Source organism: Argopecten irradians, chromosome 1, assembly GCF_041381155.1.
Source record: "Argopecten irradians isolate NY chromosome 1, Ai_NY, whole genome shotgun sequence".
In the NCBI taxonomy this organism is placed as follows: domain Eukaryota; kingdom Metazoa; phylum Mollusca; class Bivalvia; order Pectinida; family Pectinidae; genus Argopecten; species Argopecten irradians.
Window position 1 is genome coordinate 67,421,492 of NC_091134.1, and position 25,674 is coordinate 67,447,165.

At 35.7% G+C, this 25,674-nt stretch overlaps 2 protein-coding genes across 5 annotated transcripts in view; one reads left to right on the forward strand and one right to left on the reverse strand.

Annotated features, from left to right (window-relative positions):
• Window positions 1-843: 843 nt before the first annotated feature.
• On the reverse strand, window positions 844-20,328 carry LOC138306122 (exostosin-2-like). Of its 4 annotated transcripts, none has more exons than XM_069246519.1 (10): window positions 20,252-20,328; window positions 15,354-15,880; window positions 14,663-14,869; window positions 13,900-14,092; window positions 12,341-12,480; window positions 9,596-9,821; window positions 6,497-6,680; window positions 5,006-5,075; window positions 4,321-4,561; window positions 844-2,265 (listed from the first exon to the last, which is right to left on the reverse strand). In XM_069246519.1, exons 2-10 carry the CDS (start codon window positions 15,839-15,841, stop codon window positions 1,912-1,914), a joined length of 2,103 nt encoding a protein of 700 aa, XP_069102620.1. In that variant the 5' UTR covers window positions 15,842-15,880; window positions 20,252-20,328; the 3' UTR covers window positions 844-1,911. The 4 variants fall into 4 exon arrangements, with proteins under 4 accessions (XP_069102620.1, XP_069102612.1, XP_069102594.1 ...); XM_069246511.1 differs by having other exon boundaries at window positions 20,236-20,326; XM_069246493.1 differs by having other exon boundaries at window positions 20,120-20,315.
• An 18-nt stretch (window positions 20,329-20,346) lies between these two features.
• The window catches only part of LOC138310072 (diacylglycerol lipase-alpha-like), a 74,240-nt gene continuing 68,912 nt past the window's right edge, over window positions 20,347-25,674 (forward strand). The window contains exon 1 of the mRNA XM_069251241.1: window positions 20,347-20,610. Within this exon, the coding sequence (XP_069107342.1) occupies window positions 20,516-20,610 (95 nt within the window). The 5' untranslated portion in view covers window positions 20,347-20,515. The remainder of the gene's footprint in view (window positions 20,611-25,674) is intronic.

A 25,674-nucleotide genomic window follows, 5' to 3' on the forward strand; every position in this document is an offset into this window, starting at 1 on the left:
GTCATAATTATTAACAGAAAGCTCTTTGAAATGATCATAAAAATCAGATATATGTGCTGTTGGGTTAACTCGTTTCCTAGAAGATTTTTTTTTATAAAAATATCTAGGGTTATGTTTCTTTAAATGTTCCAATATATCACCTTCTACCTTCCTATACATGTTTTTACGCTTCATCTCTGCTATTTTGTATTCTCGTTTACTTGCGTGTAGCTGTTGCCGATTACTATGGGATTTATCTCTATTAAATACTTTTAACTTATATCAATACCGACCTCTTAATCTTTGTAGTTCTTCATCAAACCATACAATATGTATGTATACCTACCCCATACAGAGAAAGATGTACTTAACTATACAATATGTATGTATACCTACCCCATACAGAGAAAGATGTACTTAACTATACAATATGTATGTATACCTACCCCATACAGAGAAAGATGTACTTAACTATACAATATGTATGTATAACTACCCCATACAGAGAAAGATGTACTTAACTATACAATATGTATGTATACCTACCCCATACAGAGAAAGATGTACTTAACTATACAATATGTATGTATACCTACCCCATACAGAGAAAGATGTACTTAACTATACAATATGTATGTATACCTACCCCATACAGAGAAAGATGTACTTAACTATACAATATGTATGTATAACTACCCCATACAGAGAAAGATGTACTTAACTATACAATATGTATGTATACCTACCCTACTTAACAGACTAGTTGTTTTTAAGTTAAGTAGCGAATTACGGAGACAGAATAGACTTTGCCCAGATTAGACAGATATAAACTCGGTGTTAAAATATAAAACTCTAACAAGGTGAGATACTGAGATACTTTTATTATAAAGATATCAATGAAATATGAAGTATAAGATGGTGTAGTATAATAAAATATTCAAAAGGATCCGTGACTTAAAAATGGGCTGAATACCCAAAAATATACACACAAAATGAAAGACAAGCTTTTATGAATGTATCCACAATCTGTATATTACAATAATACTGACACAGACATACAACTACACAAATCATAGCTACAGTAGTAAATCACAAAAGTACAACCTCACGTGTAAATTTGTTCTAAAAGTTTAAATAAATGGAAGTTTGATCTAAAAATGTTGTTTCATGCTGTCAGAATATGCCTTATGTACAGAAATATAAATACATTAGAATGAGTTTTATTGCTGGTTAGGATGACAAAAATTCATCTGAAAATGGTAAATATTTGATCACAAACATTTAAAAAAAATTCTGAACATATTTGTTCAATTTAGCAAGAAAGTGAAGAAGTTTTGTCATATTCCACAGAATTGCCTCTCTTTGATAATATAGTGGCCAACACCATGGCAGCAATGAAAGAGAAAACCTCTTTGATCATTACATAATCAGAGAAATCTCTTCTCAGTCAAATTTTTTCTTTCAGTTATTCATTTTTTGTTCAGTCTGAAACATATTGCTTTACATCCTGTACTTACTAGATTTCACAGCATGCCGAAAGTAAACCTCAATTAACTATTGACAGTTTGAAACAAGCTGCAGCTTGGGAAATCCAGAATGTAAGAAGATTATTCTCAAGTTTTCTTTCTAATCCATGATTTGGTTGAAGACTAGATGATTGTAGCACCTTATGTAGAATTCCTTCTTTACTGTATTTTACTGAGATTCCCAAAAGCAAACTGTTATATGAAAAAGAAAATTTACACAACACTTCTTTAATGAAGTAACCTCCTTCTTAAGACTTGGATGGACGATAAAATCTCTCCACAAATATTCCACACATACTCTCGCTGCTCTTGCATACATTCTGACTCTTACATTATATAAAAATTTGAAAGACATTTTCAAGAACAGCACTAATTTTTCATACACTAGCATACTGTTACTGCAGCATCATAAACTGCCAATATCATTGTACTTCTTGAGTATATTAGGGATGTTATCGTCTTTGTAGAGCACAGGATCTGCTCGGAATTCCACGATCTTGAGTGGCATGGCCTGATATATACCGGTGAATTGGTTGATGCACTCGGATCGTTCCACCATGTGTGTGATGTCAGACGACAACATCTCGGTGTTTGTACACTCTGGACACTTGAACTTTTTACGGGGTGTCACTTTAATCGGAGCTTTACCCGTGATGTTAGCAATGAGAAAGTTCATGGCAATATCCTCACAGTTCATGTGTTCATCGACCCAGTTTTTGAGATCCTCAGACATTTGGAAGGAGTACAGGTAACTGAAGTACTGCAATGACATAGAAAATAACTTGACTGAAGTAAATCATTTTTTCTTGTGTACAGGAATAAAGGGGTGAGTACAACGTTCGAAATTAACGCCTGTCTGTCTGCCCGTGACCGTCAATATTATAGTCGGGCAGACAATTTTTACCGTGTAGCTGGTCCTTTGACCGGCAACTTTTGGTCCAGATAGTAGATATATATACAAACCAGCAGGGGTACTTCATCTTAGAAAATTTTCCGCTGCGCGGCGCGTTTACTAAAACTTCAATTCACACAAACTAGACTAAAAATGCCCATCAAGGGATTATACTTTTTCAAGAAATGCTTCTTAAAAAATTGATTTGTTTATGTGTCTTAGCAAGAAAATCAATTTATTATTATAAGCTCACCTGGCCCGAAGGGCCGGTGAGCTTATGTCATGCGCGGCGTCCGTTGTCAATCGTCCGTCCGTCTGTCAACATTTCCTTTAAATCGCTACTAGTCATAGAGTTCTGCATGGATTTTAACCAAATTTGGCCACAAACATCCTTGGGGGAAGGGGAACAGAACTTGTATAAATTTTGGCTCTGACCCCCCGGGGGCAGGAGGGGCGGGGCCCAATAGGGGAAATAGAGGCAAATCCTATAAATCGCTACTTGTCCCAGAGTTCTGCATGGATTGTAACCAAATTTGGCCACAAACATCCTTGGGGGAAGGGGGAAAGAACTTGTATCAATTTTGGCTCTGACCCCCCGGGGGCAGGAGGGGCGGGGCCCAATAGGGGAAATAGAGGTAAATCCTATAAATCGCTACTTGTCCTAGAGTTCTGCATGGATTGTAACCAAATTTGGCCACAAACATCCTTGGGGGAAGGGGAACAGAACTTGTATAAATTTTGGCTCTGACCCCCCCGGGGGCAGGGGGCAGGAGGGAACAGAGGATGGGCGGGGCCCAATAGGGGAAATAGAGGTAAATCCTATAAATCGCTACTTGTCCTAGAGTTCTGCATGGATTGTAACCAAATTTGGCCACAAATATCCTTGGGGGAAGGGGAACAGAACTTGTATAAATTTTGGCTCTGACCCCCCCGGGGGCAGGAGGGGCGGGGCCCAATAGGAAAATAAGAGGTAAATATTCAAATTCCTTCAGAAAAGAAACAATGAACCTGTATTCAGAACATGACTTGACATTACAAACCAGGTGAGCGATACAGGCCCTCTGGGCCTCTTGTTTTGAGTTACACAACAATGTGCCGATGGTGTGAATCCAGTATGTTCAGATCGAGCTGGGTTGCATAATGGTATGACATCACTCACAATTATCATTTCTAAATGCAGGTAACTTTAAATAGAAAAATTACTGTATGAAGAATGATTTAAATCATTTGAATACATTGTAAAGCGCATCTCAGCCATTCCAAATCGTAATATTTGTTCTCAGGGGAGACCCCAAGACCCCCCCCCCCCCAAACAACAAAATCTCCATATTCATCAAAATACATCGTAAAACTCATCTCAGCCATTCTAAATCGTAATTGTTTCCCGGGGAGACCCCCGGACCTCCCAATAACCAAAATCTCGTGCCTTCGGCGCTCGCAAATTCAACAAATTGTAAAACTCATCTCAGCCATTCTTAATCGTAAATTTTTTTCCCCAGGGGACCTTTGCCCCCCAATTACGTTTCATCTTCCCATGCCACTGACTTTGTTGAGAGCCTACGATACTAATCCGGATATGCAGATATATATTTTGTTAGTAAAACTATAACTTTGCTAGTAATTACATAAACTACAAGGATGAATTGTTACTTTGTGAGGACCAGTAACTTTCAATCAGGACCAGTAACTTTTAGGGTCAGCCGGTCCTTAGGACCAGCAGGAAAAATTCCTAAAGGGAGAACACTGGGTGAGTATAGGATTTTAGTCAGCCGGTCCTTAGGACCAGCAGGAAAAATTCCATCAGGGAGAACACTGGGTGAGTATAGGATTTTTCTAGATATTAACTGTTTTACATTAAGATAATGATAGTAAGGAATATGCCAGTGCTCTGGAATGAGAACTTGGTTGAGTGAATGTGTATACCTTATGGTAGAATGCGGCCCCAGTGAGAACCATTGAGATGTTGTTGGCCCACTCAGACTCGTATTTCCATTTTAGCGTGGTGTTATCCAGAACATGAACGCGAGAGGGAAAACCAACCAAACGGTCTGGGAACTCTCTCCAAACCTCGTATCCAAATTCTAGTTCATCTGCCGTCAACATAATGATGTCGTCATCAAGTGCCAGGATGCATTCAGTCTCAATTTCATCATACGGGAAAAACCTGAAAAATCATATTCTGCATGAACTATGCTCTTTTGTGTTAAAAACTATCTTCAGATAATGACAAGTCTTCTATAACAAATGAGGTGGCAGAGTGGTTAAGGTGTACCAACATATTACCACTATCCCGTCTATCCCTTCACACCTGTGTTTTTTAGTTTAAAACCAAAGTGGGGTATTGGCTTGGTACTGAGCATAGGTCACTGGTTTTTCTCCTCTGGTGACTCAAGCCTTCTCCATTCCCTAAATCTGACACATCCTTAAATGACCCTGGCTGTTAATAGGACTTAAAACAACAAACACATCAAATGTTTCTGCCAGTGATCGGAAAACAAGCAAATGTAAACATTTTGTAATTATCACGGGAAAATTAAACCAGTTAAAAGTTAGTACACCAGTACAGTTAGGAATATATCTGCCACATTTGAGAAGTTTTCCTCCATACCTGTTACTGAGTGCGTTTTTACTGGTCTTGATCACTTTAACTGGCTTTCCAATGTCTGGCCAACTGGACACTGAAAAGAGAGAGGACACTACTATAGGTACAGTGGACCCGCGATAATCCGGATGCCGTTAGTCCGGAAAACTCACAATCCGAACAGAAATGTCAGGGAACGGATTTCCGTAACGTTATTTATACTCACTAGTCCGGAAATTTGTATTCCGAATCCGGACCTCCATTTTGGGAACGGAATGTCATTTTCGTTAATAAATTCCCGCAATAATCCGGACAATTTGTTGTCGCCACGTGCCGAGAAAATCCATGGCCAGCTACAGTCATGTGTACAATACACACAATCACTTGACACTGAGTGTGTTGTCATAACGACGGCTGCCAGGTCATAGCCACGGGCGTTTACCTGAACACCTTTCACACGGGTACATGCAGTCATGTAACGGTTCATTGGTTTTCTATAGGAGATCAAACTTCAGTGTTGTTATTGAGATACGCAATATATGTTTAGCCACACACTTTTAAACATGCAGTTTGAGCTTGGGTACGGGTACGTATGCTGTAGATACCTTACTTGTTTCGCATGCAGAATATATCGCTATGAGTATCGAATACAATAAAGTGAGATAATACTCACAAAATTAATAAGAATTTTAAATGTATGTGAATCTATTCGAATTCATCGTCTGTGGTATAAGATATAAAGGCTACGGCATATGCCATTTACACGTGTGTGACATTGTGCACGAAGTTAGACGTGAACGGGCGCGTGGTTGTTACAAACGTCTGTAAGTCAGAAAGCAAAGATTTGTAGAAATGGTCATTTAAAACACACATTATACAAATATGTTCACAACTATTTGTTATCATAGTTTTTTCTTATGCCAAGAACGTAGATGATATTGATCCTTTGTTAGGCAATTTGCCGTAGGATAGATCAAGAGTGGGATACGTAGCTATATGCATACATAGTACACAATTAACAATGGCTTTAGGTTTCGTATTTTGAAGAAGAAATACGTTTATTCAATATTTTTAACGTAATGATATAAAAATACCTATAAATCATAACAAACGAAGTATTAATTATGATACACGTATATTACATAAAAGCCTATCATCGATTACAAGGTCAAGGGGAGTAACTCGTACGTGCCAATTTAATTGACTAAGAACACGGAATTCGGCAGTCCGGAAAACTCGTAATCCGGACGGTTTAGGCTGGGAACGAAGGTGTCCGGATTATCGAGGGTCCACTGTATGTGCATTATTCCTGGCTGTCAATGCTATATAAGTGTAATAGTATTTATATCTCCCAAACCCAAAACTGCTATGATTATTTAGACAAATGTTAAAGAAAACAAATTACAATTGAAATTCAAAAGCACTGACTGATGACAAAGCTTCATTAAAGGCTGATAAAGTCTAACCAGATATTCCACAGCAAAATCATTCCTTAACACAATGTTGTAAATTTCTTACTTGGAGGTGGTTCCTTTAGCTGATTATTCCACACCACAACAACCTTGGCGAGACTGGTGACCTTTGCCACCTGATGAATGACTTGGAATAGCGACTGGAGTCGGTCGTATGTGAGGATTACTGCAGTAAATCCCTGGCTGCTCGGAGGTATCAGTGGCAGAAACAACGGGTTCCTTACTGCATTCTAATTGGAGAACAAATAAATAGCTCATTATACTTGGTCAGTTATGACACAAGTCTAGATGGCAGTTACCTCTCATAATCTTGTAATATGTGATCTTAATGTGATGAAACCCATCACAGTTAAGAAATGTAGGTAAGAGGTTAATTAAAGATCAATAATGTAGGTTACAGGTCAATCCCAGGTCAAATATGTAGGTCATAGGTTAATCCCAGGTCAATAATGTAGGTCTCAGGTCAATCCCAGGTCAATAATATAGATCACAGGTTAACCTTTAAGCCCTGATGGTGTATTAATGCATCACCGGGCCTGGGCCGAATGATGCATTAATGCATCACCAAGCCTGTGCCGAATGATGCATTAATGCATCACGGAAGTGGTTGCTTTTTCTGTACGTTTTTTCAGCAAATATACATCGATAATAATATCCCCGGTAACTTCCCTCTTAAATGAGGTAATATTTGGTAATAAATAAAGAAATTCAGCCGGTTGTAAGACTACAAACATTCTCTATTTACGTACTTGTTTTGAACTTCTGCTCACGGGAACTTCCGGTCGGACGGGACAGACTAAACAACTGATTCCCGGAAAAAATGTTACTAAATAAATTAACAGTCTGTGTAAATAAAGCTGGAATCATTCATTGAATTATAACAATATATGTTAATAATTGACAATCCCTTCACGTTCTACACCCTTACAATGTTAAAACACGTACAGAAACTACAATATTACAAAATTACGGTGCAGTCGTGATCACGTTATCGGCGAGGAAGTGTCTGCCCGCTGTTACTTCTCTAACAGTCAGTACACTTTTAAATATTCGGCATTTGTGTTTGTCCAGTGTTAAAATGTTTGCATACTCCGGTCCAGTATAAGTTAGTTATTGATATAAAATATGAAATCTTATCATTTTTAAAACAAACAGAGAAAATTTATAACAAACGACATGCAAATTTGACAATATCAGAAGGATACACACTTACGTTACCCTATCCCATACAAACAGATGGACAAGTGCACCTACACTGTAACTACGTAGCTAGTACGTCGATATTGTTGATTCATGCGATGTTCTGCAAACTCGTCTTATATTAGACTGTGTCGTGAATATTTAACTTTTTACGGTAAATTTCACGTAAGTGCATGCTTATTCAAACTTTTTGAACGACTGCATAATAAAGAAAAAAGTCCAAGTTGCTGCATTTTGCTCACCACTTCATTCAAACTGAATGTAGTTTTTTGTACATGAGCAAAATATACTACGTGTATTTCATGAAAACGTAATAATTGAAAATATGGTATGGTTTTAATATATTGTTTTAATATTGAAATAGGCACCTGAAGTTAGTTAGCATGATTCCCAGACAGTTATGTTGCTGTACTGTAGCTGGAATTGACATGCTTTGTGAGTTTTCTGTTACTTGGCACAAAATTAAACTACCCGAGGCTATTAGATGTCGACAGTCACACCTGGCCTGTGTCAGCACGACTCAGCAGGGGGTGCCATTGAGCTTCCGATCGGCAAACATCAAAAACATAGAAAGTGAACACCACTGATATAAACCCAACCCAAATAAGAATTGTTTACAAATATTATTAGATTTCACTAAATGAACGAAAAAAATGACATACTTTAATAACTTTTAACTTATTACTTATTTCACGCATAGACTATTATGCATTTGCATGTAAGACTCATGTATTGTACGTCCTTAGTATTTGTCTTTTCCTGCACACGTGCTTCACCATTTACAAGTAAAATACGGTCATGCTGCAGCCCTGAAAACTTTTGGGGAACAGTTGATATTTCTTGTGTCGTGTCATGTAATTTATAACTTAGTTGCTAATCAAAATATCAAAAGCATCACGTGCACCATGACGGTCATTTGTGGATCATTTCCATAATTTGGCAGTACTGTTTTATGTGATCCGCGTTACGAAAATAAACAACACACAATAAAAGAAGATTTTACAACATTATCTCAAAATTTGAAGAAAAAAATATATATAAAAACATGATAATGCTCCAGAGATTTAACATTGTTACGGTATTTAAATCTCTGATCACGCTAAAAATTAAAAAAAAAAGGCATTTTGTGCCTGTTTGTGATTACCCTTCTATGGTTCATGATTCAGTGTTTTAAATGTGAACTAAAATCATCGTGTTTTTCGTTGTCTTTTTCCCCTCCATTTTCTTCATGTTAATACCGAGTGTACCAGTTGTTCCAAAAATAGTATTTTGCTACCTAAGTTTCTTTGCGGCGAGAGTTGTCTCTCTTATCCAGCGTCATCAACATGGCGGTTAACAACCATGGTCGAAAACTGCTGTCAGTACGCCCCGCTATCGCCGGCTATTACAGCAGTTTAGAGCACTTTCCAAATATATTTTTCAAAAGATGAGTTTGTATTTATCTTCAAGATAATGGATTGCGTGTTTCTTTGACGAATATACCATCCATTTCACTACAAAACGAAATTACACATTCTGAAACATTTCGTCTCCACGTGTTCTCCGCTTGAATTAACGCAATGAAGGCAAGTTACACACATATTTTTCATGTATGAATTTATCTTGCTCACATTTTGGATCGATAAATATATCATCGATAATATATTTAGCTGATAAAACGTTTTCAGATCAATTCTGTTGCGTATTTCTTTCAAAAAACGTATTTTAAACAGAAGGACCAAATCAACCCAGCAATAATCGTAAATTAATTTGGGCCAGGAAAAGCCACGTGCATATTTTCTCAGGGCCTAAATACCCATCATGTAATTTAATCAGTGATGAAAGTGTTAACACAAATTCATCCTAATCCACTGATCTTCAGCTCTCACTAAGTTTGTCATAAACATCTTATTATGTCTGGTATTAATGTTTTATAATTAAATTAATAAATTGCTGAATATTTTACCTGGTTTGGAATTTCATTCCAATGTTCGTCGGTGCGACTGGCGTGAGGAAAGATACGGTCATTGAGAATGTTGAGTGTGGTCAGTGTTATGGCCTTCATGGAGGAGAAGTAGTTATCCCACAGGAACTTGATCTGTTTCCTCATCATGTGGATTTTATCGAGACTGAATGCCTGGAGGACCTCCATTACCTGGCCAAGATCATCTTCCTTAACGATCACTGCTGCTCTGTAAGATTGATATGAATACGGTATAATTGTTACATAATGGCAAAAAAAGAATATAGATTGTTTTTCACAAAAATAATGGTACAAACATATATAATTTAAATAAATCAAAGTGCCAAGGCCACTCATAGATGCTGTGAATGAAGGACTCAAACAAAGGAATAAAAAAATTGGTTTTTCATGTAAATATAGAATTTAGTAAACTATACATAAGTGTGCAGTGTTGAATTTCGGAGTTTAATAAAAAAAAATATTTACGATATACCGTATTTATTTTATGATATTTGAAGTTTTTCAAGAACAATAAGTTGAATAACTTATTATCCTGAAATAACTGTAATAAATTTTATTTCTAAATTATTTTTGAAATAACGATTTCAACACCAATGAAACCGTTCAGAATCTGAGTATCATTTTTTTTATAATTCTTTATTAATTGCTAAATTATCAATTTCATCAATGTCTCTTCAAAGACAAAAAAATAATAAGTAAACATTTTCGTATCTTAATATCCACTTAACATTGAAGAATATTTTCGGAAAAATATAACATTAGAAATATTACCATTTCCGGATATGTTTTGGTTTCCTTTTTAGAAAACTAACATGGGTTGCTTTGATGACTTTTGACTAATAAATCATGGCCAGATACTTTTGCCAAATAAAAGGTACATTATTTCATTATGTATATCACTCGGATTTCTTTTAAATTCACAAGAACGCTAACCGTTAACAAGAAAACTTCATGTAATGTATCGGACTTTAGCAACGGTCTTCCTAAGCCTAACGTTAACAGTAACTGGTTGGCGAGATATTATCGTGCAGAACATCTATCATCAGTTTTGCTTTGCCGACTTTTGACTTATAATAAAACATGGCCATATAAGTTTGTGAAGTAATGGGTACATTATTTGGTTTCTTATAACAGTCAAATTTCTTTTGAATTCATAAGAACGGTATCATCAAGAAAACTTCCTGCAATACATCGGACTTTAGCAAGTCTTCATAAGGCTACCGTACATTACACGGCAATATAAGTTCATTTGTCACTTGAAGTTGCTCGTACATAAATAGATCTATATTATCATTATATTTTGTAAGTTTATGTTGATAGATTTGGTACTTTTTCCCTTTCAATATACCGCAGTTGTCGATAAACAAAAGACAGAACTCCAAGTGACAGATCAAGGGAGGAGACACGTACTCAAAACTATTAACTTTTACTGCGCAATAATATCATCAGATATAGTTCGTCAATACAACACACACAAAAAACTTTATAAGCGTTATAATAATTTTTTTTTGCAGTTACCTTCCTAACATTTGATTACACTAATCGATCATTAGCATGAATTACGTAAAATTTAAATAAACACACAATCCAAAATCCACCGAAAGTCTGTCGCGGAGGAAGACAGCGAAGAAGGCGTTGTTCGTGATTTTCGGGAGACCAGTGTTCTCACATAGCTAGCCATGTAAGATAGAGTTGTCCCATGAAAGACAGCTATGTAAGATAAATCTATCTTACATAGCTGTGACGTCACAATTGCCGAACAATCAAATGACGTCATATCAGCCAAAGTTGACGTCATTTTTCTTCTATTTCGATTGATTTGCTGGATTTATTTACAATTTCATTTGTTTAATTTGCATTTCAAACCGTTTTACCTAAGATTTCTTGTTTATATTTATTAATATAAACCAAACTTTGATGAGCTCTTTCAAATGGCGTTCTTATATTTAAAATCGATCAATTATTTAAGAAGTTAAGATTTTGTAACAAAATGGCTGCCTCACCTTTCGTGCAAGTAACTTGACAAGCAATGTGAGAAAATAATTCTTTCATATGTAAATTATGTAGGATAGAACTATTCCACCCTCGGGTACAGAATTTTGGGTCAGAAACCTCGGCAAGCCTCGGTTCTGACCCAAAATTCTGTACCCTTGGGTGGAATAGTTCTATCCTACATATGTACATATGAAAGAGTCATATATTCTCGGAGTAATACAAATATCATAGAGTCCCAACTGAACACTTAAAACACTCCATCCATGGTGTATACGTATGTACAAATTCTATGTCTGTGGTTTTGAATATTGGGGTTTTATTTTTTCATACCATCAGGTATTACGTGAAATGAACAAAACAACTTTTAATTTTCATCGCAGAGTGGTTTCATTGTTTTGATGTGCACAGGCTCTCCGAGCGTACCTAAGAATGCTGTTTCACAGCATCAAAAATCCAACTTACAATCTTTAAAGCCATTAATTTTGTTCTCTTTTATTTCAATATGTTTTTTTTTATTTAATTTCATTATGTTTTAAACATTTTCAGCTTGTTTGTCTAGAAAGTGAAACAAGACATTTTTTGTTTCTTGTTTTGGACATTCCAGTATCATTGCAAAGTTCTCATGACGATCACACCTTAGAAATTAATTAATAGTAATATACTTATTTAGAAATATGATTTAGTATAATAATCAAATCACTGAAGCTTGTTTCCCTACTTCATCCTACAAACCTTTTCCAATCGAGGACTTCTGAGAAGGGGAGGACGTAGCTGTCTGCTACAATGACAGGAATACATCCCATCATGAGGGCGTCACTGAGGGCGGCCTGTCCAATACGGGCACCTCGAATCACCAGGCAAAATGTGCCCTCCTACCAACATCAGAGTTAGGTTCATATATAATCCAACAATGCCCTTAATTACATGACTAAAGTAAGAACAGAATATGCAGTATGGGATATTTTGAATACGCACTGGTCTAATGTAATAGTAGTTAAGACAAGAGATCCTAGAGGGATCTTGGCGCCCACCAAAGAATGATCTATGTCTGACAAACGAAAGAGGGATCTTTTCTCTGCTTTTCAAACTTTTACTACATATTACTACATATGAAATTTGAGAAAGATCCTTTGAGAACTATCTGAGATATATAACGGTAACAAATATCAATTATCAAATTCCAAGATGGTGGCTTGTCGGCCATCTTGTTGACCGATTGGTCCTAAAATTCAACATGCACAACTAGACCAGTAGGGGAACCTGCAAAAATTGGAGACAGATCCCTTCAGTACTTTTTGAGAAATAGTGGTAACAAGCTTCAACTAACAAAATCCAAGATGGAGGCCTGTCGGCCATCTTGCTCATCAATCGGTCTCAAAATGCAATATTAAAGCACAACTAGACCCCTAGGGGAACATGGACATGCAATTTGAGACAGATCCCATCAGTACTTTCTGAGAAATAGTGGTAACAAGCTTCAACTATCAAAATCCAAGATGGCGGCCTGTCGGCCATCTTGTTCACCGATCGGTCCCAAAATGCAATATGCACAACAAGGGCCCTAGGGGAACCTACATGTGAAATTTGAGAAGAATCCCTTCAGTACTTTCTGAGAAATAGCAGTAACAAACTTTATCTATCAAAATCCAAGATGGCGGCCTGTCGGCCATCTTGTTGACCGATTGGTCCCAAAATGCAAAATGCACAACTAGACCCCTAGGGAAACCTATATGTGAAATTTAAGAGAGATCCCTTCAGCACTTTCTGCAAAATAGCGGTAACCAACTTTAACTATCAAAATCCAAGATGGCCGTCTGGCGGCCATTTTGTGGACTGATTGGTCCCAAAATACAATATGCACAACTAGGGCCCTAGGGGAACCTACATATGAAATTTGAGAAAGATCCCTTCAATACTTTCTGAGAAATAGCGGTAACAAGAATTGTTAACGGACGGAAGGACGGACGACGGACGACGGACCACGGACGAAAAGCAATTTGAATAGCCCACCATCTGATGATGGTGGGCTAAAAATGGCAGCAGTTTCAGGCTAGTAAATCTTTGTTATCTCATATTATCTGTACTTTCTTAACTGAAAGTGAATGAACAATATTATCTTATAGAATTTGTAAATTCAACTTATTTCAATATTTGGGACATTTTCCAGGATTAAAAAGAAGAGTCATCATTGTCGAGAATCATTGGTCTTTTTAATGTTAGCACACCATTCTATCAGTTGGTTTTTAGAACAGTTCTTGCTTATGATCTTTAACAGACCCTCTGTTACCCACATTTAGAATGTCAGGGTAGTTGTAGATTTTGCCTCCGCTACACCGACGTGAAAAGTTCCATGGTTTCTCCTCCCGTGGACAGCGGTCAATGATGAGGACGTGTTTGTGAGTGTTAGCCACATCAGCCACCACATCTTTGTACTCCTTGTGGAGACCTGTCTGGGCCGAGATCAGGAACCACTTCCTCTTTTCACTGTCAAAACAGCACTCTCAAATTTAGTTTGGACAACTTTTTCAAATACATTGAAAACTTTCCATTCTGTTACAATAAAATAAAATGCATAAATAGTGAGAAAGGGAGATAACATTTGTCTCTATCTGAATGACATAATTTGATATTGGTGGTAGACAGGTACATGTAGTATTTTTCAATAATCTTCATTGCTTTTTTTTCAAATTCTGTAATCTATACAATACTATTACATCATGGAAAACTAGAAAAAATTGGATCCCAGTTTTCACCAATGCTTGACTTCCTTACCTGAAGAAAACAATTATGCATGGAATTCCCCATATTATCTTCAGACTCTTTTATGGCATATAAGACGATAAAAAAATACTTTCAATCACATTTAACCTATGTAAGAAAATTCTTCAGTAAATAAACAATAAAGATTAAAAAATATCATTTTGACAGAATAAGACATCTAAGGATTTAGCACGTTTTAGCAACCAAGGTGCTATCAAGTTTGTTTCTTTTTAATCTTGCGTGTGAATTTATATAGTTATGACCTGGCTCTAATGTTTAACATCTTAGACTTACAGGTAGGACTTGTGGGGATGTTTTCTGGAGTCCACTAGAGGATTGTAAACAGGGATAGATATATCAAATGTCCGTCTATAGGACCAGATGGAGAAACCTCCTCCAGCTATAATAGCTTTCCCTGTATCCACTTCCAAAACAGTCCCGTAGTCGGGAACGGTCCCTGGCAACATGTTAAACAGTAGGTGATTGGTCCCATCGTTCCACCTGTTTGTAAATGTAAGTAAAATTATCTACCTGTATAGGCATGGATATTATTGATGTCACTCAACCTACTGGTAAACAAGATCACAGACTATATAGCGCTAGATAACGTCACTCAACCTACTGGTAAACAAGATCACAGACTATATAGCGCTAGATAACTTCACTCAACCTACTGGTAAACAAGATCACAGACTATATAGCGCTAGATAACTTCACTCAACCTACTGGTAAACAACATCACAGACTATATAGCGCTAGATAAATTCACTCAACCTACTGGTAAACAAGATCACAGACTATATAGCGCTAGGTAACCAAATAGTTTTGTGTCATTAAAACTAATAGTAATCAAAAATTAAGAACAGGCACTTTAAAATTATTAAATTTAACACAAATTAAAATATAAGTCGTTTAAATGTATCGAGGGGAAAAATCAAATGAAGCACAGAATTAGTCACCAGTACTGGACAAAACAAAACATTACCATGGTAATGATGCCAGAATCTGTCCGACTTCCTTCAGTCGAAGGTTGTTCTGGTTTAGGAGGTCAATAGAAGGTACAAACAGACAGGCGGTTTCAGGCTCATCGGTGTAATAGGGGCTGTTGACGATCGCCTCCAGTAAGTCGTAGAACTCTCGCGACATGGGTAGAGTAATAGCTTCATTGTTGTCATCAACAAACTGTTCTAGAGGATACACATAAATACTCAACTGTTTCTGGTCATTATACCCACAATGGTATACCTCAAGACAGGTGTGGAAAGTACAGCGTGTGTCCCGCAATGATGGGTTCACATCTCCAATAACTGATGACAACACAGTCTGCTTTTCTGTTCTTAAAAGTTTGATATGTCTGTCCTCTAAGATTTCATCTTCCTGATTTGACCATAAAAGAATAAACACTGCCAGCAGTAAGAACACAAGCAAACTCGAAAATAGAAGGATGAAAAAGGATTTTGGTGCTATCTTCATGGTCACAGTTGATGGCAGTTAATTTCCAGCATCATATATCTGTGTAATAGAAGAAATAAAACATCATATATGAGGAGTGTCAATTGAAAATTTCATACTAATACAATTCATTTTTCTTTGTTTTCATACCAAATCTGGCTTTCTGATTGGCCAATATTTTTTTTGCAAACCACTATGAAAAAAAATCCGAGAATGGCGCGAAACCCCGACATTATTGTGACGTCACAATAGAGACATTGACGTTGCATATTGATTCGGAAAAAAGAATCCCTTTAAAAACCACTATAATGTTACATTTACACAAACTTCATTTCATCAAATGGAGTATAAAATTAATTATAAGTATTGATGTCACTTTTTTAAAATTTTATCGGGTTATGGAAAAAAAAAAGTTAGCAAACTTTTGTGAGAATCCGCTACGCGGATTCACAGTTTGCAAACAATTTTTTTTTCATACCCCGATAAAATTAAAAAATAGTGACATCAATGCTTACGTGAATTTTTTAAATGTATATATATCATTAAAGTTATTGTGACTACATTATCTATGGATTTGGAACTCCTTACTTTGACACAGAAATGGATTGGCCTGAATGCTAGCTGAAATAATTCTATGGTCTAGAGATATGAAATTTCAATCCAATGTAACGGGGCAAGAGCAGTGTGCCCTCAGCCAGACTTCTAACAAGCAACCCTGAACTTATTGGTCTGCCAGTTTTATATCAATAAAAAAATAGTCCCAAATAATATTTTAATGTATAATCTTTAATGAGTTGTTTCATGATATTGAATCGACTAATGTTTACTGTAAAGTTAAACAAACCTTATTTTAACTATATATTTTTTGTTTATCTTTTGTCATTTGCAAAAAAAGGTTGACTTGAAGGCAGAAGCTTGAAACACGACGTTGTGGAACAACTTTGTCATCCAGCTGTTCCATTATTCTTGTTTCTCGTTGTATATGGGTGTTATAATTTTAAATATAATATAATAACCTTTCAATGATTTTTATTTTATAAATTATTCTAATGAAACGGCTATGAATAGCAGAAGCTGTTTACATATCTTCCGAGGAGGGCATTAGAAAAATACATTAAATCCCTGTGTATTAGCAGGACTGGACTGTGTCGAATATCAGCGCCCAGGTAGCTCAACATTTAGAGTAGCTGCAATATTGTAGCTCAAAAGACTTTTAGACAGAAAATGGTGTCGTCTTTAGAGCTACAATTAATGCCTATTACTGCTAATGAGCAATTAAAGTAATGATCTTGCAAACCATTATTTAAATGTCTATATACATTTTATCCTACTTGTTTTATATCACTTATATACTAGGCAATAAAACTGAACCGTATAAAATATGAAATTCACAGCGAGACATTAATGTTTCACATATAGCTATGATGGTCTTTTGCAAAGGAAAATTATACGGCAAGTCTACAAATTGTGAATTTGACCTCTTGTGAGCTGTACGGTAAATATTAAGAATGGTCCTTATGTTTGTTTTTGACAAAAGTATTATATAGATGCATGTAAACACATAGAATATTTGGACAAAAATTACAGAAAACTGTGCCCGAGTGATTTTCGGAGGCAGTGCTCCATTACGACACATAGGGACCAGTTCGTACCCGGCCGAAAGGTATAGTGGGCCGGGTACGTATATTCGTTCTACATTTAGACCATCTAAAGTAGTACTAGTGTTTAGAGGTTCCCATACTCAGACCGGCCGCTTCATTTTTTCTCCTGTTACACTTGGAAGCAAGATCAACCGAATACCTAAAGGTGGTGGTATAAGGTCTTGTGTGTCTTAGAGAGTAAAGGCTTTGAGAAAGGAAGGAGAAGTGTAGCGGGACTGGACTAATTAAGTTGAATATCTCAATAAGTAGGGCATAAGGCTAATATTTGGACTTTGGAGGTCCCAGGTTCACTACATTTTTATTTCTCCTGTCTAGTGTACTCGGATTTAGCACACAAATTGATGTAGGCTTCTTCTTATTGTAAGGTCGAGCCGTCAATAATGAGAATTTGTAATCTGGGGGTGGGGTATACGCAGGGGCGTGTGAAATATTATGTACAGTGCTGAAATTAAAGGATTGTTTTTTTTTTTAGTTTTTGTGTAGCTGCAAGATAAAAGGTTAAAGTGTGGAGTTTAGTTTGTTGTGAAGGCTTCAAGGACTGCATATGGAATGTGTGCCTTGGATTCTTTCGAGTGTTGTGCTTTGTACTGCTGCTACCGGTAAGAGGTTTCAATGTGTGATTGTATGTGGAAAAAAAAAAGAATATTTGCATGCGTCATTGGGTCATATCTGCAAATATGTAACAGTATGTGTGCAACTGTCTAGATCTGCAGTCTCAGACTCTTTGAAAATGTTGGGAGGTTTTTGTTATCGGATTGAACCAAGTCTATAAATGGAGACCAGGTTGTTCAATCAGTAGAGCATCAGACTAGTATCCAGAAGTTTTTTGTTCGAAACCCAGTTATGCCTTATGGCAACTGACAGTTAGGCCTACCTTGTAGGACAGAAATGCAAAGCAAAGCTATTTTTAGACTTTCCTTATGGTCGTCTACATAACTTGGATTAGGCATTTTAATGTGTATATTCTGGTATATGTTTTAAAGTAATCATATGGAATTCAGAGTCGTTCAACATCCACATCAATAGGCCTACACGTTCATTCTCCATATATGTACAAACAGTGTCTCTATCAATATCTGGACTTTGGTTTGATCGTTTCGTTAAATAGTATATTGTTTGATCTTCGAAACACAATCAAGTATGGTTCCTGGACCAATGTCAAGATTTTTCTCTCATCACATTAAATATGGCTTCGTGACGAATTTCGACTGTCCTCTTAAGCTTTAATGTATTTCACCAAAGTGATATTTTGTTACATTTTTTTCATCCATATCATTGATTATAAGCCTGAAAATCAGACAGTATTACTGTGCAACTCATTTTATCATTGTCACAAACTATGCTGGCAGATTGTTACAAAACAAATAAACTATGCACAATTAATGTATTATCAAAGGTAACGTTTTTTTCGTGATAATGGTATACTAACTTTTAACCTTTATGACAAGGGACACATCCCCTAACAATTAAATGGTCAGGTCGATTCTACTGAAAATATACATGTACGCAACGACATCCAACAGATAACGTTAATTTTGTGATTAGCTAAGATGCCACTGGTCCCCTACAGAGATTAAATTTCAGTTTGAAAGAGTATATAAAATAATGTTTGTGGTTTCTTGGTGACAAGAAAAATGTATATTTAAATGATTGAGAGGGATTAGGGGCGAGTCAGTACGTTTAACTCGTTGTGGAAAAATACCAAATCGGACAAAAATTGCATTGTAATGGAACCAAATAAACATGCTATCGTGTTCAGTAGTGACTATGCCAGGTACTCCAACAGTTTGTTTGGCAAAATCGGTAACCAGCGAATAGCGCAGGAGCCTATTGTTGTAAATGCAAATGGCTGCTTTAAATGGCGGATCACAAATATAGCATATAAAAAGACATTTTAATTGATACAAGTGCTCTTATATACACTATAAGGTAAATCTGAACATGACAAGAAGAATATTTACGAAAAAAATATAGTTAAAATGTGGACTTTGAGGCTCTTTCCGGACAATTTGCATTCTTTTTCGCCCCAAACAGATTGTTTGAATTGTTTTTTTTTCTTGAAGAGTCTTCTTGTTATGTTCAGAGTACCTTTTGGTGTCTATAAAAACATTTGTATCAATTGAGATGGCTTCTTATATGCGATATTTTCGATCCGCCATTTATAGCAGCCATTTGCATTTACTACACTAGGCTCCTGCGCTATTTGCTGGTCCGATTTTGCCAAACAAACTGTTGGAGTACCTGGCATATTCACAACTGAACACGATGGCATACTTTGGTACTATTTGGTTGAATCAATCGAACAACTTAATGAATCATACAAACGAGTTCACTATGAACTTTTCTAACTGCAGATTAAAGACAAGTTTTTCTCATATTTCACTGCTATTGAATGGAAAGAAAAAGTACAAACAAAGCAAAAGCTCATTTCTAATGACAAAATTTACATTTTCAACAGTATGAGACTGACATTGTTAGCCAGCCCTATTGGTAGTATACCAACAATTAATGAAATTAGTTCTGTTCAATTGCAGCACAGTAATGCGTTTTAGGCTTGCAAAATATCACTGTTTAAAGCCATTACATGAACCTTAAAGCGACTGAACTACTTTTCTTGTTTCACACTGATCATACTCACATCACAAGCCTCTTCTATCTATTCGAACCCATGTTATATACTTGTAAAAATTAAGTTTGTGTTATCTGCCATTATGTATAAACTGAATCGATCAGATCGGATGAACCTTACATTACCATAAGATAAACAAACCGATCTGATGCTGGACAGCACTTCCTGTCAGAAGTCTCGATCGCCATCCAATCGCATTTCCACAGTTTAAGTCTCGTGGTTTCTCGCGCGAACTCTCGGAGCTGGAGCAAATGCGTCGTCTGTTTAGAAAATGTGAGAAAGCAGCGGTTACACATGGGTACGGAACGAGGAAATACCGGTGTTGGTTTTCAAAACAAGGAGGGCAATGGATTAAATAACGAAAGGAATGTAACCTAACGAAAGGATATTTTACGCGGAGTGAAAATGCCTGGAATAGTGGTGTTCCGACGGAGATGGTCGTTTGGATCTGATGATTTGGTGGTGCCTTCAATATTCCTACTCACCATCCATTTGACTTGGTAAGCGACGTTGCTCTGTCGATGTAATACCTGAGCCTTACTACTTCTTCCACAACATTTATACCATGAAAAAATCGATATATACTTCTCATGATTATGCCAGATGCCAAATCACCACTATTTAGTTTTCCATGCTTTTTGTAACCGGTCTATTACGAATAGATCTATATATTTATTTGGTAATGTGCTTATGTTAGAATTCCAATGGTCTTTTTATGTCAACAGTTGGCTAGACGAGCGGACCGGCTGGAATCTAAAAGATGTGTTGCCGTTCATGTGAATAATTTATTAACATGTCATGCTGGTTGTAAATTTCAAAAGAATAGTTATATCACGGTGTTGTTGTTACCAAAGTGTACAATGATGCTGCGTAATGAAGGGGAATTATGATGTAGACAAGAGGATTGATGCCCCATGTTTCTAAAAGGTCTTTACTATTCCAAATGAAGGATCCATTATGTTTGGTTTGAATTTAAAAGTTCTGTTCTTGCTCATGTCATAACTAATCTATGCTGCCATTACAAAGTTAATACAGTCTTTATGACACTCTGTAGACCCTACATGTAAATCTAAATGAAGTCAGAACAACCTAGTCCAAATAAAAAAAATAGATACATCTTTTTATCATATGGAATTTACAATGACAACTGAGAAATGTTCTAGTGGCATAAGACCTCAGAAGGTAACAATGAAAATGAAATCTAGCCAATATTTAAAGTGTAGTCTGACATTGTATTTAAAGTTTCAAACCAATATAATGCTTTAATTATGTCCATAAGCTGCATGTTGACAAACTAATAGCAGGTGCTCTCTGGCAGCAATAAGATTTTAATGAAAATTCTGTTAACGTTTACTGTGTTAAGCAACCTAACTCATGCTTTTGTTTTTGGTTCTTGAGGGTATTGTCCCATGTGGATTTTTTGGTTTATTCACATTTTTTTCCAGCAAGGATTAGGTAGAGAACTAGTGGTAGAATACTACGATGTCAGTACATCTTTATTCTGACCCATTCCCAAGTAGGTTACCGACTTTTTCAGTGGAGGGATGGTAATGAAAGCTGGCATTGAAATGCTGTCTTTATTTTATATTACAAGACACCTAAGTAACCACTAATGTACCATGAATGAACCTGATAGTATTAACTGTTAAGAGTTTCAGATTATAGCACTATAAGTACTTAATTTGCTTAAGCCTGAACATAAAATTGTTCATGTGACTATACCAAATATACGAGTGACATAAAGAAATAAAGTTCTGTGAAAAAAGTTCTGCACTATGGGTACATTGGTATTAACAGGTGCAATACATTTTTTGGATTAAAAAAGAAATTCTTTAAATTTACCTATATTTAAACAATTACAGAAGTAAAGGTTCCTTAGCAGAAAAAACAAACTTAGATCATTAAGGCCACACCAATTTGAAAAATAGTTCTTTGGGATTTTGGAGAAAAAAAGTGAGGCGAGAGGGTGGGTTTTTATTCTTCTTTTTTTTTAAGTTTCCATTTTCCCCAAAAAAATGGGGCGAGCGGTATCAAAAACGAGAATATGATGTATACAAACATTAAAAAATTATTTATCAAATTCAAATGTTTTAATTTCTCGTCCAGGTGGAACTCTACTAAAAACACCATAGGAGAATCATAGATATTGTTGATCTACAATATTGGGAAATCTGTAAAAATTTGCCACACCCAATAGAACAAAAGGTTAGCATTTGTGTACATGAAAATACTTTTTTTTTCCATGTAAATTTACATTACTTTTTTTTCAAGTATGCAAATGTAATAATTGGAATGTTTTAGCGTCACACAAAATCAAATGTATATATATTGAATATAAAATATCAAATTATAGATATAATCTTGACTAGTCATGCAAAATTATAGAAGCATTCAATATCATCATATTAATTTCAATTGCATTAATTCTTATATTAGTTTTTGTGACCTTGCTTTTATCTTTGAAAAACAAACATGGAAGGATATTTATTCCATGTTTTGCTGTTGTTGGCATGATATGAAGTAAAAGTCAAAAAAATATTAAAATTGAATTTGATGCCAATATTCAGAAAAAGAAAATAGGGTCGTAGTTTTAAGCATTGGATTATCTATAAAGCATGTAATTTTACATCTACCACATCGATCACATTTTTTCATCATTTGCGTTTATAGAATCGAAAAAATCTTTAAACGGCTTATGGTACAGGGAACAACAACATCTCTGTCAAAAGTTCTCACAGTTCTGTATCTGTATCTGTATTATACTGAGCTGCCTTCAATACTGAAGATTATGCTCAGGGATAGTATAGTGGCAGATTTAGTAATATTTTTGGAGGTTTTGGCGAAAGTCCTCCACATTTGTATATGTTGCACAGATATTACTTAAACAGCCTCTAATTGTGCGAGGGGAAAAGCTGTTTTTAAACACTTTGATGTTGGTGGTGATCGTTTTGTAAGTTTTTGAATGTTTTTGTCGTGTTCTCGAGTTATTAGTAGGTTCCAACATAAACACCCGCCATTTTTTCATTCGTTTTTTTCTTAATCTGTGTCCCTTTTGCGCTTAACTTTCGTTTTCTTACCGGTTTAAGCGCTCAAGTGATAAGGATTTCAGCGTGTCTAAAGCACAAACCAGAATCGGGAAGGGAAAAATCAGACTTTCGTTCTTCGGATTTCTGAGCATCTGAAATAGGGGCGGTAATCTTTTATATATTTTATTTTCTAACTTTTCCATTTTAGTGGCGGGAAATCCCGAAGAACTAGGTTTAAAATTGGTGTGGCCTAACTGGAAAGTTCAAAGTTTAGGAATTTGCTTATAGTAAAAGCAGGATTTGCATTTACTCTGTTTCCATATCATTTTAAATTTCAAACGCAGAAAATGAAGACATTTTTTGTGAAATTCCATGCCAAATTGCCAATCATATAAAGGTACCCAATTTTATCTGAGGACCCTATTTATGGAACATCACCCTATTAAGAATGACACACAATGTGCATATAATGTTATGGAGTTTGTTATGAAAGTAGATGGGTTTTGTCGAGTACTATCAGTAACCATTGTGTCATGTACTGTGAAATGTTGTTCATTGTTTATGCCGTATGGATTCCTTATAAGGAATAATTTTTATGATGAACTAGCAACTTCATTCTGGACATCTTTATTTCATTATTGTTATGAGGTCTGTGATAGCAATTATGGGACACTGTGTCTCGCAACTTTGATTAGATTATATAGGGAAACAGGAGATAGGGCTATTCTGTCAATTTGACTTAATGGCCGCAGGAACCATGAAGAATATTAGATAGTCTTCAGACATTATAGATAGTGGAACAATGAAATATTATTCTTCATTTGATTACAATACCTATTGGATCAATATGGTCTGGAGACAGTTGCAGGGTATCAGATTCATAGTTTGTGTGATTAATGTGTGAGGATAGGAAAGTATCTTTGTACATGAAACAGTTTCATCAGCAAAATATTGTGTCATATACCTGAACTACAACATCATATTGTTATCCTGATTACATTGTCACACAACTGGGTTTTATATCGTTCTGGCAGTTCAGAGAAAAAAAAAATCAATTTGAGATCATGGCATAGTGCTTTCTTTGCTGTTTACTCATGCGATGGCAATATTTGCCTAAAATTGATTTATGCTCTTATTTCAATACATCACTTGCCTGCATTTGTCTGTCCAATTATTTTCCCATTTGCATGCTTGGCGAAGTTTATTTCTCCAAGTCTTTTGTGTCTAATAAGTTTAATGCAAAACATAAGTCTATCATACCAACATATACCATAGTAGATCTTGTGAGACATGTAATATCTAAATATTTAGATCTTTGTCATCTCCTATGGAATATACGGCTACAGTCAGTTAGCTATATAAGTAGTGGCACTCGGTAAGATAATGGTGTGCCGACATTCTACCAGGTATCCACATACATATCTAACAGGGTTTGTCGTTATGTCGTATATATATGGTGCAGCTGATAGTAACTGACCATAGGACATTAGGTTGATGGTTTATCTCTGGGTATTCAGGTTTTTCTCCGTCCCTAATGATATTAACCGTTACATTGGTCTGATATTAAATTACAATTTACCTGGTTATATTTATGCTCTCATTGAATTAGACTCAATTAGTAGAAAATCAGAAATATTTATTGCCTATTTTCAACATTTGCAATCACAATTTAACTATTAGTACATGTTATAGGATTCTGATAGTGATATTGATGATAATGCTATTATCTCAAGAACAAAATAGTATGTAAATTAGTTTTGATGTATGTTGTAATAATTGATCCTAAGTTATATATGGTGCAGGATTTGATATCTTTTACTTTGTAGACTTAATTCATAGGCAATATTCTGCTGATTGTTGACATTTTGACTTCTCAGTGAACCTTTTTATTGAACAGCTTTCTTACAGGAGATTGAACCTAGACATTTAATGGAGATCTGGATAAGTAAAGTGAAAGGTACATTGTCAAGTAAAGTACAAGTTACAATAGCTAGGTGTATATAGACAGATGTCTATTTACACCTGGAATATTTCTCCTCTTTATATAAGTCCTGCATCATAAATCTATAAATATACACATATACACACAAGTATATGATTTATTTGCCTTAAAAAGTGTCCTCTCCCTTTTCAATTTTATGTCCTAATAAGAAATATTAAAACAATTGAAAACACACTCTGCTAATTCTGAAATATGTCATTATTGAGTATGACATGTACATCTAACAAGAGCTGTTGGAGAACAGCAAAGCTCGCCTATTCAGAAGAAGTTGATGTTCAAGTATTTACTATTTAAAGATGGAAATATGACAAATGAACAGACTCAAAAAAAACCTAGAGGGCCCCAAATTGGTTGTATTATCACGTTCAGCATCCATACACATTAGGAAAATAAAATCATAAACATTTATGATGACTTATGCTTAAAGATGCTCCACCGCTGACAAATGGTATTTTTTCGCTATCAAAAACAGGAGCAGACGATTTCGTATTTTTCTTCAGTTACAAAAGTTACTTACTTTACACCATTACCACCAT